This window comes from Narcine bancroftii, chromosome 2 (assembly GCF_036971445.1).
Source record: "Narcine bancroftii isolate sNarBan1 chromosome 2, sNarBan1.hap1, whole genome shotgun sequence".
NCBI lineage: Eukaryota > Metazoa > Chordata > Chondrichthyes > Torpediniformes > Narcinidae > Narcine > Narcine bancroftii.
The window spans coordinates 116,195,503-116,209,078 of record NC_091470.1 but is presented as its reverse complement, the minus strand read 5'-3'; the positions used below and the strand labels follow the sequence as shown (position 1 = coordinate 116,209,078).

Below are 13,576 nucleotides of genomic sequence, written 5' to 3'. Positions count from 1 at the left end.
GGCGCTCTGGAGAGAGTGCAGATGAAATTTACCAGGATCTTCCCTGGATTGGAGAACATGTCTTATAAGGCAAAGTTAACAGAGCTAGGGGTTTACTTTTTGGAGCAAAGAAGGACGAGAAGTGACTTAATAGAGGTCTACAAGATTAGGAGAAGTGTAGATTGGGTGGACAGCCAGCACTTTTTTCCAAAAGCAATACTAGAAGTCATCTGTACAAGGTGATGGGAGGAAAGGTTTGGGGAAGGTGTTGTGGGGGGGGGGGGAAGGAATTTTTTCCCGGCTGCCACCCCCAACAGAGAGTAGTGTGTGCTTTGAATGCAATGTCGGAGTGTCGGTGGCAGCTGGTTCAATGAGAACATTCAAAAGACTCAAACACATGGATTCAAGAAAAATAGAAGGTTATGTGCATGAGGTAGGAAAGGTTTAGATTGTTGAGTAGGTTTACATAGGTTGCCGCAACATTCTGGACTGAAGGGCCTGTACTGTGCTGTAATGTTTTCAGTTTTCTTGCAACCTTGCGAATTCATACATATTTGAAACTGACTCTTTAGTTTACTGGTCAACTTCCGTCTGTTGTCCACCAGAATAGTTCATTATTGAAGAAATAACTACTGTAAAAGAATTGTCTGTAAGCCTGAGTTTAACCCATCCCATGTAACATTTTGGCCTGTTCAAATCACAAAAGGAAAATCTGCAGGAACAACAAAATTAAGTACAAATTCATTAATTTTATTCAAATAGAAAATTAATGGCGTTTTTATAGCTATGTAAACAACTCCATAACTTTACAACAACAAGAGTGCCACATTTTGTATTTGAGGTGATGATCGTGCTGTCTGATATGTTTCTGCTTTTAAGACACTTAAAAATCAAAGACAATAACAAATACTGTTTTTTAGTTATTATAATCTGCAGTTGAAATCATTGGTAACTGAAGCACATCAGATAAATTTGGGTCTTAACCAATTCCCCAATTCCAGACTACCCATTCCTTACCCTATTGATGAGACATTTTCTTTTCGTTATGACTGTGGCTCCTACAGCAGTTTCATCATCCAAGACAATTAATCATATAATATGCAGTAGTTTATTTATTTTGCTCCCAAAATAACTACTGTAAAAGTAGTCTGAAATAATTTTACAACACTCAAGCTGTTCGACTTATTTTAGCACATATTCAAGAGTTTAGCAGTCTATTCATTATAATAAACTGTGCTAAAATAATGAAAATATCTAATAAATTTGAATTAAGCCATTTAAACATAAAGTAAGAACTGATAAAAGATAAATTAATGAACTTGACTTTAAATTTATAATCTTATCCAGCTTCTGAATATTTATAGTAAACACAATTCATTTTAAACTATTCTACAAAAATGTCCAAGAACTACCATATATTTTGGCATACAAGTCATGAAACCCTAAAAACAAATCTCAAAGAGGGGGGGAAAATCAACTTGTACGTCGGATATACTTTTGAGACCTTAAATTCAACAAAAAAAAAAAACCAGATTGATGTCGATTTGGCATACAAGTCGACACTGGAAGCACCTCCCCACTGCCAGCGCTGCCGCTGCCCGACACCTCCCCACTGCTAGTGCCGCCATAACCCACCCAGACATTCTACAATTGTAAAGCCCAAGGTCCCCGCTCCTACCTGGTAGGCTGAGGTCACCCCTCCCACCAACTCCGGCTACACCTGATTTGGACCCAGCACCATCTTCTCAGCCAGAAGCTAAGGTTTTTTTAAGTTTTTTTTTAAACTTACTTGCTTAATTTTCAGCATTGTTACTTGGCAATTGGGGTGTTGTAAAAAAAAATTGGGTTCTTGGTGGGAAGCCCGGTCAGCTCGAATATTGGGGGTAGATTTATATGCCAGATAGACCATAACATCCTTAAAATTAGTCTGAAAAGGATGGAGGTGGGGTGGGGTAGAGTTTTGTGCCAGACGACTTCTATGCCGAAATATAAATATTATGAGCAATCAATCTCATTAGGTTTGCAGTTTAAAACTAAAAATAATTACATTATAGAAGATCACATGGCAAAAGAGTTAATTTCCAATCTAATTGATGTCTCCAAGAATGTTCCTGTGAATGCTACTTGTTGACTTGATAATTAGCATCACACAGCATAACCCAAATTGTGCTGGGTACGTGATTTGATGAAGAGCTTTGAGCAGAATGTCGTGAAAACTGATAAACAACTGAGGACTTCTATTCAATATTTTTATTGCAATAAATTACAGTAAATTAGCTCCAAAATGAAAGTCATAACAGTGACCTCTCCCAAATTCAAACATATTATTTTCATGAGCAAACAATGAGAAGCTGAAGGGGTTCAGTGGACCAGATGAATCAACATTATTTATTTAGATGGTCCTTAAAAGTCAAAGTGAAACCTCTAAAAGAAAATACAAGATAAAGCTGAAAATCAGCTCACCTTCGTGGCTTGCGGATGTCCCAAAGGCCCACTCCTTCTTTGGAATTTGCAGTGGCCAGAAGTCTGGGTTCCACGGGGTTAAACATCACACTGTGAAAGGCTGATGGATAATTTGCCAAACAGAAAGGCTCTGAAACAAAGATGCAGTTCAAGGTTAAAAATTGAAGTGCGGGGGGGTGGGGTGGGATGGGGGAATAAAATTGAGGTTATGTTTGTAATTTAAAAAAATATAAATGTGGCCTCAATTTACTTTTTCTCCGTCGCAATGACATGCACCCAGACCATAGGCATCCATACCCATTCCATCCATGTATCTATCCAAATTTTTCTTAAATGTCAAAATCAAGCCCACTTTAATCATTTCAGCTGGCAGTTTGTTCCACTCTCACCATTCTCTGTGTGGTTTCCCCCAATACATCTCACCTTTCACCCTTAACCCATGTCCTATAGATCTTGACACTCCTAACCTCAATGGGGAAAAGCCTACTTGTAGAAACTCTATCTATACCCATCATAATTTTGCACACCTCCATCAAATATCCCCTCATTCTTCTATCCTCCAGAGAATAAAGTTCTAACCTCTTTAACCTTTCCCTGTACTCAATACTTTGATTTCTAAAGGGCAAAAGCCTATAGAAATAATTGAACAAAATACTTTGTTTCATGTGTTATCCAGGCAAGTCCACATCCATTGAACAGCACAGAACAGGTCTTTCAGCCTACGATATTGTGCCGACCTACACAAACCAATTTCACTTCAATTCAACCTTTTTCTCCCTCATACCCATAATCCTCCACTCTCCTGACATTTATGTACCTAGTTATAGGTTGGTTAGCAGAGCAGTTAGCTTAACGCAATTGCAGTGCCAGCAACCTGGGTTCGAATCCTCTGTAAAAAGTTTGCAGTCTGTGTGGGTTTTCCCCAGGTGCTGCGGTTTTCTCCCATCCTTCAAAATGTACAGGCTTGATAGTTTAATTGGGTTTAATTAAGTGGCATGCGTTTCATGGATAGGTAGGGACTTATCTGTGATGCATTGCTAAAATTACAAAAAAAATTAAAAATTTTTTTTGAAGACCTATCCTCACATCCACAAGTAGTTGAAAAAAAAGTGCAGGGTGTAGAATTACACAGAAAAAGGTCAGTTAACTCAGTACAAGATAGTATCATTTTACAAAGGAGAATCAATGAGCTGATTACAGCAGGGAAAATTGCCCTCTGGCAACAAAGACACTGGGTTGGGGAAGGGAGGGGGAAGTTGGGGAGCTTTTATTTAAGGATGTCTCTTGTAGGCAAAGCTCTGAAGTGGCAGCATGAATTTTAGTTAAACAGAGTTTACAATTATAATGCCATACAGGGAAAAAAAAAGTTTAAATCTTTGTTATTTGATGCAAATGCACAAGTAGGTGACCTGGTGGACTGGGGGACTCAGGTTAATTCTGTGCTTTAACTCATGCAAGTCAGGAATTCAGGTGTACTCACATGAAGCCTGTTTATTGAAAAGCAATTTAAAGCAAATGTTGATTGTGTTATGAGTAGGTAGTTTAAAAAGAAATGGTAACCCCATATATTTAGTGAAACAAAGAATGCAGATGCTGGAATTTTGAGTCAACACTGAGAAACTGGAGGGACTCAGCAGATCAATCAACTTTTCTGGTCAGGACTCTTTTGAGACTAATATATTTTGAGAAATAAATTTAGAATTTCACCTTACTCCTGGACAGAATCCATTGCAAATCAATGTAGTATCTGTTAAGAAATGAAACACGAAAAAAAACAGCTAATTGTTTTACTACATTATCTGGATGCACGTGCATTGCATGACTCGTGTACCCCTGTAACTACAAGAGATACTCTACTTGCACCCACACCTCCTCCTTCATCACCATCCGGGGACCCAAAAAGTCCATCCAAGTCAAGCAATACTTCCCTTATGAATCGGCAGGGATCATCTCCTACATCCAGTGTCCCTTTGGTGGTCTACTCAACATTGGAGAGACTGGGTGTAAACTGGGAGATCATTTCATTGAGCACCTTTGCTCTGTCTGCCACAAATGTGGGGATCTCCCAATGGCCACCCATTTCAATTCCCTGCCCTGTCCCCTTGCCAACATGTCTGTCCATGGTCTCATGCATTGGCAGATGAGACCACTTGCAAATTGGAAGAACAATACCTTATATTCCATCTGGGCACCTCCAACCAGAAAGGATTAACATCGATTTCTTCTGTTTTTGTTAGCTTCTCCCCATCTATACCCATGTCTCTTCTGCTCTTGCTTTGTCTCACTCTTTTCTTTTCCCCCAGCTCTGCCCTCACAGAGCCAAATTCCCCTCCCCAATATTCTCACCTCTCCAGTACTCCTATCTATATCCAATTACCACCTTGTCTGTCGGTCTGTGCTCCTCCCCTGCCCTTTCTTTCTTTCTCCCAAGCCTTTTAATTCAAGCGCCTGGCTTTTACTCTTACCTTGAAGAACAGCTCAGGCCTGAAACATCATTTATATATATCTTTACCTTCTATGGATGCCGTGAGTCCTATCGAGTTCCTCCAACATTTCTGTGCTTTTAATACTAGAGTTCCTCCAACATTTCTGTGCTTTTACTACTACTGAGTTCCTCCAACATTTCTGTGCTTTTACTACTACGGAGTTCCTCCAACATTTCTGTGCTTTCACTAGTAGTAACTCAGTAGGACTCACGACATCGATAGAAGGTAAAGATATATATAAATGATGTCAGCAGGCTTCAGTGTTTCACTCTAATAATCATTGAATTTACTTTAAAATTAAATGACAAGAACAGCAGAAAACTTACCTATTTAGCAAAGTCATTAAACCATTAGATTATTTAGGAGGTAAATACACAATTTGCCAATGCCAAGGTCTAGAGCAGGACACAAAAGTGCTGGAGAAAACTCAGGTCGCGCAGCATCCAAGGAAAGCAATGGGTGGTCAGGGGGAGGAGGGAAATGGGAGGAGCACAGACTGGCAGATAACAGGTGGATGCAGGTGGGAGGGGGTAAAGACGAGAAAGAAGCTCAGAGGTGATTGGGGAGAGGGCAGAGGCCAGATTATTGATAGATCATGTTTAACTAGTATTACAGGGAAGTGTAGAAATGCTCCACATTGGAAAGTTTATGATGAATTTATTTTACAAGCTTAGTTGCCAAGCAGCACAAAAAAAACATGTGCCAGTCCACAACTCCCTTTATACATTCTCACCATCACAAAGTGGTACGTCATTACAACATCACCAGGGAAAAGATGCATTCAGCATATCGCTCTTTCTCATTTCCACCAACTACATCCAGACTGGGGGCCAGCTGCATCTAACCCGATCCCACCTCTTCTTCTTCCACAGACATTGCTCTCTCTATGACTCACTTCCCCACTCATCCCTCCCTATCCCACTCTCCGTGACCCTTGGTACTGTCTCTTGAAGGAGGTAGAACTCTTACACATCCTCCCTCACCACCATCCAGGGACCTAACCAGCCCTTTCATGTAAGGCAAAGATTCGCATGCACCTCCTCTAACCTCACTGACTGCATTCAGAGACTTTGACGCGATATAGAAGGTACAAGAAGACACTAGAAAGGTAATAATCATATTGCTTCCACAAAATCCTCCAAAGCCACTCTCGGGATAAGTGAACCAATTCTCTCAGAACAATTGCCAATCAGGCAATTATTGGCAGGATACAGTATATAATTTTCAAAGATCTTGAAGAAAACACCTCAAACAAGCTCTGTCGCAGGAAGATGGATGGGGAGAAAATACTTGAATGTTCTTAAATCCTCCTTGAAAGGGTTCGCCTTTCCCTCTGGTGCTAAGGAGGCCCAGGCACAGCCCTGCTCAAAAGGGAAGGCAAGCCCAGATGTTAGGAGCTCACAGAAGCTCAGCAGACCAACAGAAGGGATGTAGCATTTCACTATCCACCTACATACCTCATTAGGCATCTCCTGCCCCATTTGGGTGCCATAGTAGCGTAGTGGATTTGAATCAAGTTTTCCCTGTGTTTGCGTGGATTTGCTCCAGATGCTCTGGTTTCCATCCAACCTTCAAAAATGTCCGAGGATTGTAAATTGGGGGGGGGAGAGGGCACAGGCTCACAGGACAGAAGGACCTGATGCCATGCTGTATAGTTTGGGTGGCACGGATGGTGTAGTGGTTAGTGCAATGCCTTTACAGAGCCAGTGATCGGGACTGGGGTTCAAATTCCATGCTGCGTGGGTTTTCCCTGGGGGCTCCGGTTTCCTCCCACCATTCGAAACATATTGGGGGTGTAGGTTAATTGGGTGTAAAGTGGGTGGCACGGAGCCAATGGCCTGTTACCATGCTGTACGTCTAAATTTAAATTTTAAAAAATCTGCAGTAAAGTCTGCAGATCCCAAATGAACCCATCAGTCACAAAAGCACTTGCATAACTGGAGACAAAAGTTTTGTTTGTGTTTTTTAACAAGTCAGGTTGCGTCAAACTCATTTCTTAGCACTTACCGCCATGAGAGTCCCGTATATCCCAGATAAGAACCCTGCCGTCATCTGAGGAACTGGCAAACACATTGTCATTCACAGGACTCACAGAAAGGCCATATACAGCATCATCATGTGGGAAAACATTCACAATCTCAGTGCTGGGGAAGGAGAAAAAAAATAAGTCAGATCATGAGAATATGCATGATTAACAACTGCAGTCACGTTGATAACTATGGAGCGATAGAAAAGAATAAAACTAAACACTACCATAAGAAGAGACTGGGAAATTGTATGGAAAATAAATAATATTCAATCCATTTGCCACAATAAGGTTAGAGTGGGGTCATGCTGCTGTTAACAGCTATCCTTTCTCCAGCTTCCCTCTTCTGTCCCAATCTTTGGAATGTGCTACTGCATTCCAAATTCATGGCAGGTTTTCCAAAAGTTGTTTAAATGAAAACCACTCATAAGTCACCATGAGAAAACTTTGTTGACGGCTCCTTTTCCTCTGCCTGTTTTTCTTTTTAATGTTGCTGCACCAAGGACCGGACCTTGTTGCTTCTCTTTGGGTCTCATCGTCAAGCTGTACAAAACAACACCAATGAACAGCTACCTCAGAGCCAGTGACAAAACTCTTGTCTACTTTTCCTGATTCCTTGACAGCATATTGGTATTTGTCCAAATCCAGTACCAGTTGACAGAAATTTCCTCTTACTAAAGCTTGGGAAAAATCACATACGCTGCCATTTGGTCCCTTCTCCACATTCACCTCTCTGGTAATTAGTCTCCTCATAGACGTGGCAATGCGAGGTTTGAGAGGCTTCGCAGAGAACCAGGTAAGATCCTTAAACCTCTATAAAGCACTCAAATATTTTTTTTTTAAACTGCAGACAGTTAAATCTGCAGATCAGGTTTTTTTTTAATTGTATTATTTTTCTTTAAAATTATAAAGAAAGTTTTCAAATAAAAGGCAAGTCTGAAGATGCTGGGGTCAAATGCAATGCACAAACTTGCTGGAGAAACTCACCAGGTTAGCTAGCATCCATAGGAAGTAAAGGGTAACCAACATTTCAGAGCTGGGCCCTTCATCAGGTAATATGACTTACCTGACAAAAGGCCCAGGCCCGAAATGTTGGTTACCCTTTACTTCCTATGGAAGCTGCATGACCTGCTGAGTTTCTCCAGCACAATTGTGTCATTCTCTGCTGGCCTGGTACTTGAGACGAAGCAAGGTTATTGGCAACATAGCAATTAAATAAAAGACATAGTAGAGATGTAAGGTAAGCTGCACGATGTAGAAACTGTTGGACCCTGTTTAGTTTACCACATCTGTTGGTGGCTTGAGGAACTTGGGCTCAAAGTTGATTAGACTCAACTTCAAACACTGGGACACATCAGTGACAGGGTAAGTTACCTGAACACTGTATTTCAGAAGGCAGGAGTGGACATTCGATTAACTGCTTCAAATGGTCTGTGGAAAGGGAAAAGAGGGAGCAACTGCTGGTGAGGTGGGTACAGGGATCCAAGAGGTAGCTCTGGAAGAACATCAGTCCTTGAGGTCAACCCATAAGTCAGAGATTCTGGCTCCTTGTGTGGGCGAGAGTGGGGCTATAGGAGGGATGAGCAACCTGGCACTATGGTTCAGAGAACCATTCAAGAGAGGGAAGGGAAGTCTAGTGGTGATTGGGGACAGTACTGTTTGGGGAAGACACTATTTTCTGTAGCGAGGATCAAGATGCCCAAAGACTATGTTGTTTGCCCAAGTTTGGGAAATCTCATCTGACTTGCAGTGGAATGTGGAGAGGGATGGAAAAGATCTAATTGCCCTGGTCCATGCGGATACAAATGTCACAGGTAGAATTAGGGGGGAAAAAAATGTTTAAATTAAAGGTTTTAATTTAAAAAAAAGACCATTAAAGTAATAACCTCTGGATTGCTTCCTGCCATGTGCAGATTTGCACAGGATTGATAACATTAGGGAGTTAAATGCATGATTTAAAGACTGGCATGGGAGAAGTGGGCTTGAACTCGTGGGACATTGGCACCAGTGTTGGGGAAGGAGGAAACGTGCTGGGACCAGGGTCCTGGCGATCACTTAACTAGGGATGTTGATAGAGTGTTTAACTAAATAGCTGGTGGGGGGGGGGAAGAGTCAACAGATTGGAAAAGTATGGATGAAGAACAAGGAAAGGAGTGCAGAGGAGAGGTTATTGAAGTCTCCAGAATAGAACAGAAAGGACAAGAATTTAAACTCAATCAACATGGAGACAAAAAGTGAGAAAGGTGATGAACAGAGGATTGAAGGAGCTATAGATGTGTACCCTCCTATATGCTTTTAAGAGTCCTGCCATTAACTGTATACATTCCTCTTACATTTAACCTTCCAAAATGGAACACTTCACACTTGTCTGGATTAAACTTTCTGCCATTTCTCAGTCCATATCTGTGGCTGCTCTGCATCCTGCTACATCCTTTGATAGCCTTCCACAACTTCACCATTCTTAGTGTCAACTGCGAACTCAGTATATGACCCACCTTATCATTCAAGTTAAATAATCACAAACAACTGTGGTCGCGGCAGCAGTTACCTGTGCAGCACCACAGGCCCCCAGCCAGAATAACACCCTTCGACAATTATTCTCTCCTTCTCTGAGCCAGCTAATTCCGTATCCAAACAATTCACAGTGGATCCCATGCATCTGCACCTTCTGGATCCACCTTGTTCAATGTTTGGTAAAATCTGCATGGACAACATCCTCCACCCTAGCCTCATTGACCACCTTTGTCACCTCTTGAAAAAACTCAACTGAACTGGTAAGACATGACCTGTCCCTAATAAGACCATGGCTTTCTAAATGTGCATATATTCTATCCCCAAGTATCCTTTCCAACAGTTTCCCAACCACTGATTTGAGACTTATTGGCCAACTTCTGTCTGCTGTCAGGCAAAGAGTCGACATGCGCATTGACCGGTGCCCCTGACAATAAGATAATGAGAAGCAAAAGAGAGTCTCCAGAGACACTAGTTGCAGGGGTGGCCAACCTTTTAATTTGGACATACAACACGTCCATGTGGTCCATGTATCCGTGCCACCCAATTAACCTACATCCCTGGTATGTACTCGTGGGCTGAAATGGCCTGTTATCGTGCTGTATGCTGGATTATCCTTATTTCCCCTCTTGAAATAAGGTACAACACTACCCTCCTGTAAAACAGGACATCGTGGTTGATGTAAAAACACAATGCTGGAGAAACTCAGCAGGTCAAACAGTGTCCTTCATATAGCAAAGATGAAAGTACATAACTGATGTTTTGGGCTTGAGCCCTTCATCAAGGTATGGCACAGTTAGTGTAGCACAACACATTTACAGTGCCAGTGTCCGTGGTTCGAATTTGGCACTGTCTGTAAGAAGTTTGTACATTCTCCCCGTGTGTGCATGGGTTTCCTCCCATCCTTTAAAACAACGGGAGTTGTAGGTTAATTGGGCAGCATGGGCTTGTGGGCCAAAGGGCCTGTTACCATGCTGTATCTCTAAATTAAAAATTAAAAGATTTGCCACCCCTGTACGAGAAAATAGTTCTATCTGAGTTATAACAACTTTCCCATTTCTGATTTCTACCCTCATTGCCTCAGTAGATGTCCTTCCATTTGGTCTTCCGAGTTCAGCTGTGACCTTCTCCTGAGACACCTCCTCTTTTACCTTTTTCTCTATCCTTAAACAAAAAAACCTAAAAATGCAGTTACCAATCCTGTCCCCCTTGCAGCCCAGACTCTAATGGCCATGTCACCACTCCAAGTACTAGTTTACCTGCCTTAACACAATACTTACACGAAAATAAACACACTTCAGCTTCAGTCTCTCAGTGGCAATTTACCTATCCCTTCCTTTCAGACTTACTTGCCCTAGCATCTACCTTCCCATGAACTCCTCCACTTGCTTCAAAACTACTCTGGTTCCCAGTGCCCTGCAACTTTATACAACACTAAAAATTTAGTATTATTCTAATGTTACATCACAGTCTAGCAGCAATAGGAATTCATCAAGATAGTGTTATTTTTAAAACACTATTTTTATTATGAATTACTAACACTATACACCTTAAGTAACTTATCTAAACTTAACCCCCAACTATGCGCAAATATACTTGTATGTGTTTGACTTCTCCACAGATCGTCACCTTGTTGTGGTGGAGAAGTTTGTGTGGTCCTGAGGTCACGAGAGTGATGATGCCTGCAGCTGTGCTCCTGGTAGGGTCACCTACCAGGGTTACCATGGTGGTAAGGTTGAGGGTGAGGTCCCTGACAAAGAACAATCTAACCAAGTCCTCAACAGTGGAACAGGTGGACAAAATTATCCTGAACACAATGGCTGTGAAGGCGGATGATGGCTGCAACAAAGCCAACAGCTCTAATAGTGGTGGTTTTCATGCCATTGGAATTGGTTGGTTGATTAGTGAATATCGTGTACACGTTAAATACACGTTAAATACATGCTCTGTGGGTTCAATGGAACAAAGGCCATCATCCTCTACGTCGAGGGATAGCTACAACGGGGTGGGGGGGGGTGGTGTGTGGATGGGAGAGGGTGCTTACACATAATTCTGGAAGTTATTCCAAAGTCAGTCTTACAAATCCAGTGTAGACACGAAGACTCTTAAACCGAGGCAAAGAATTAATCACAAAGGAGGCGAGAGAAACTGAGTGATTAGACTGTTGAAAACTCACAAATCCTTGTTGCATTGCTTCCAGAGCTAATGTCCTTTCAGACGTGTAGTTGTCACAACTCCCTTTTCCTTTTGTAGGAAAACAAAATGTGTGACTTTCACAGTGCTTCCAGAACCTAGGCACGGGTCAGGCGAAATGACCATTACAATGGTCATGATCCATATGCAGTAATTCTCCTGCTTCCAAAAACCCAAATACGGGTCAATCAAAGTGACCTTTCCTTTGGTCACGGGGTGGTCCAATAATCTCCCTGACAGGGAGAATCAAACAAATTGTCCATACCCACACAGACACTCCAGCACAGCTTAAGAGATGGCTGCTGCTCACCAAGTGTGATGTTCCTTTAATGTTGGTCACATGACTCTCTCCACCTGTGTCCCTGGAGCACTTCCTCTCTCCTCTTTTAAGTATCGTCTCTGGGCACAGTCCATACCCGAGGGTTGCCACCCCAGACTCTCCAAAGCTGTGCAGGTTTGCAGCTTGATTTGTTACCCCTTAAAGTGACATTCCCACTAAAACAAAAATGGGAGCTCATAATACAAATAATTGGTTCTTTAATAACTTTTTTCCTTGTGTATTTGTCCCCATAACCTCTGTCCTGTTAGAAATACTATGCCATTAGTTGAAATTTCTTGTTGACTTACCTTTCAACATCATGAACAATCACTTGCTCATCATTTCCTGTGAGGGAAGATTGGAAAAAAATTACCCTTCAAAACAACCTTTAAAAATTGTTGTCAACAATTCAGGTATTACACATCAGCTTTGGCAATAAAATCTCCCAAACCTCAGCAACATATCTAGAGGTGATTATCTAAACACAGAACTGTAATTACGTTTACCTTCACATCCAAAATATTGTAGCTGTTACAACTCAAACAGAATAGTGCATATCAGTGATCAAAAGTAATTGAAAGAATCATATATTGAAAAAGAAATTAAGTGATCTCATTGAGAGTCTATTTACAAATGTACCTTTCCAGTTTGTGGTTTTAGCTGTGTCCAAAATATTCAACTACACAACAATTAGTGCATTCGTTCTCAATCTTTTTCTTCCCACTCACATCCCACCTTAAGCAATCCCTTGCTAATCACAGAGAATCTATGGCATAGGGATTACTTAAAGTGGGATGTGAGTGGAAAGAAAAAGGTTGAGAACCACTGAATTAGTGCATTTGGTAACTTCAGGATCAATTACATTTTTACTTTTTAAAGAAAAAAATCAGCTAAATATATGGGACAATCTAATGCCAATATATAAACCCAGATAATGCTAAATGTATGGGACACTCGAATGCCAAAGCCAGATAATTAAAAAAACATGCAGTCTTTGAGACATTAAAAGGCAAAATTTTCTGAGCTTTCCCTTCCTACATTGACTCAACTTGGATACACTTGGACGCAAATTGACACAGATTCACTGGATATTGCAGACCTTCGAGTTTAAGTTGTGGAATATATAGAGCCAACCAGGATCTAAAAAAACTGAATGCATACTACTTGAATTTTATTTTGGTTTATCCCTGATCTAAATGTACCCATTCTGTATTGTTTGAAGGGTTTATACAAAGGTCACATCCCCAGAATGAAATAATATGCAGTTTCTGCAGTGGCGGATTAACTACCACCCAGGTCCCTTAGCTGAACTTTAGTAAAGCTCCCCCCCACCCCGACCTTTCTCCCCTACCCCACCCTTTGTTGAAAAGAATAAAATTATTTTAAATAACATATTAGGGGGTCCCCAAAGTGGTCAATATAGACTCCTGGGGTCTGATGGAACTATCCAAGGGACTGAAAGATTGTAAAGCCAGAGGTCCCCGCTCTTGTCTGGGAGCCTGACGTCCCTGCTCCTGCCAGGGATCCCAATGTCCCCTCTCCTGCCTGGGATCCCCTCCCTTCCAGGCCCCTAGACTGAAGCCTACTCAGCCTAATAGT

The 13,576-nt window shown here is 41.5% G+C and overlaps 1 protein-coding gene across 2 annotated transcripts in view; it reads right to left on the bottom strand.

The window, feature by feature from the left end:
* The window catches only part of dcaf5 (ddb1 and cul4 associated factor 5), a 159,990-nt gene that overhangs the window by 122,212 nt on the left and 24,202 nt on the right, over nt 1-13,576 (bottom strand). For both annotated transcript variants that reach the window (XM_069918089.1, XM_069918090.1), the window contains exons 3-5: nt 12,286-12,322; nt 6,936-7,072; nt 2,443-2,572 (exon numbers count right to left, since the gene is read on the bottom strand). In XM_069918089.1, coding sequence (XP_069774190.1) covers nt 2,443-2,572; nt 6,936-7,072; nt 12,286-12,322 — 304 coding nt within the window. The remainder of the gene's footprint in view (nt 1-2,442; nt 2,573-6,935; nt 7,073-12,285; nt 12,323-13,576) is intronic.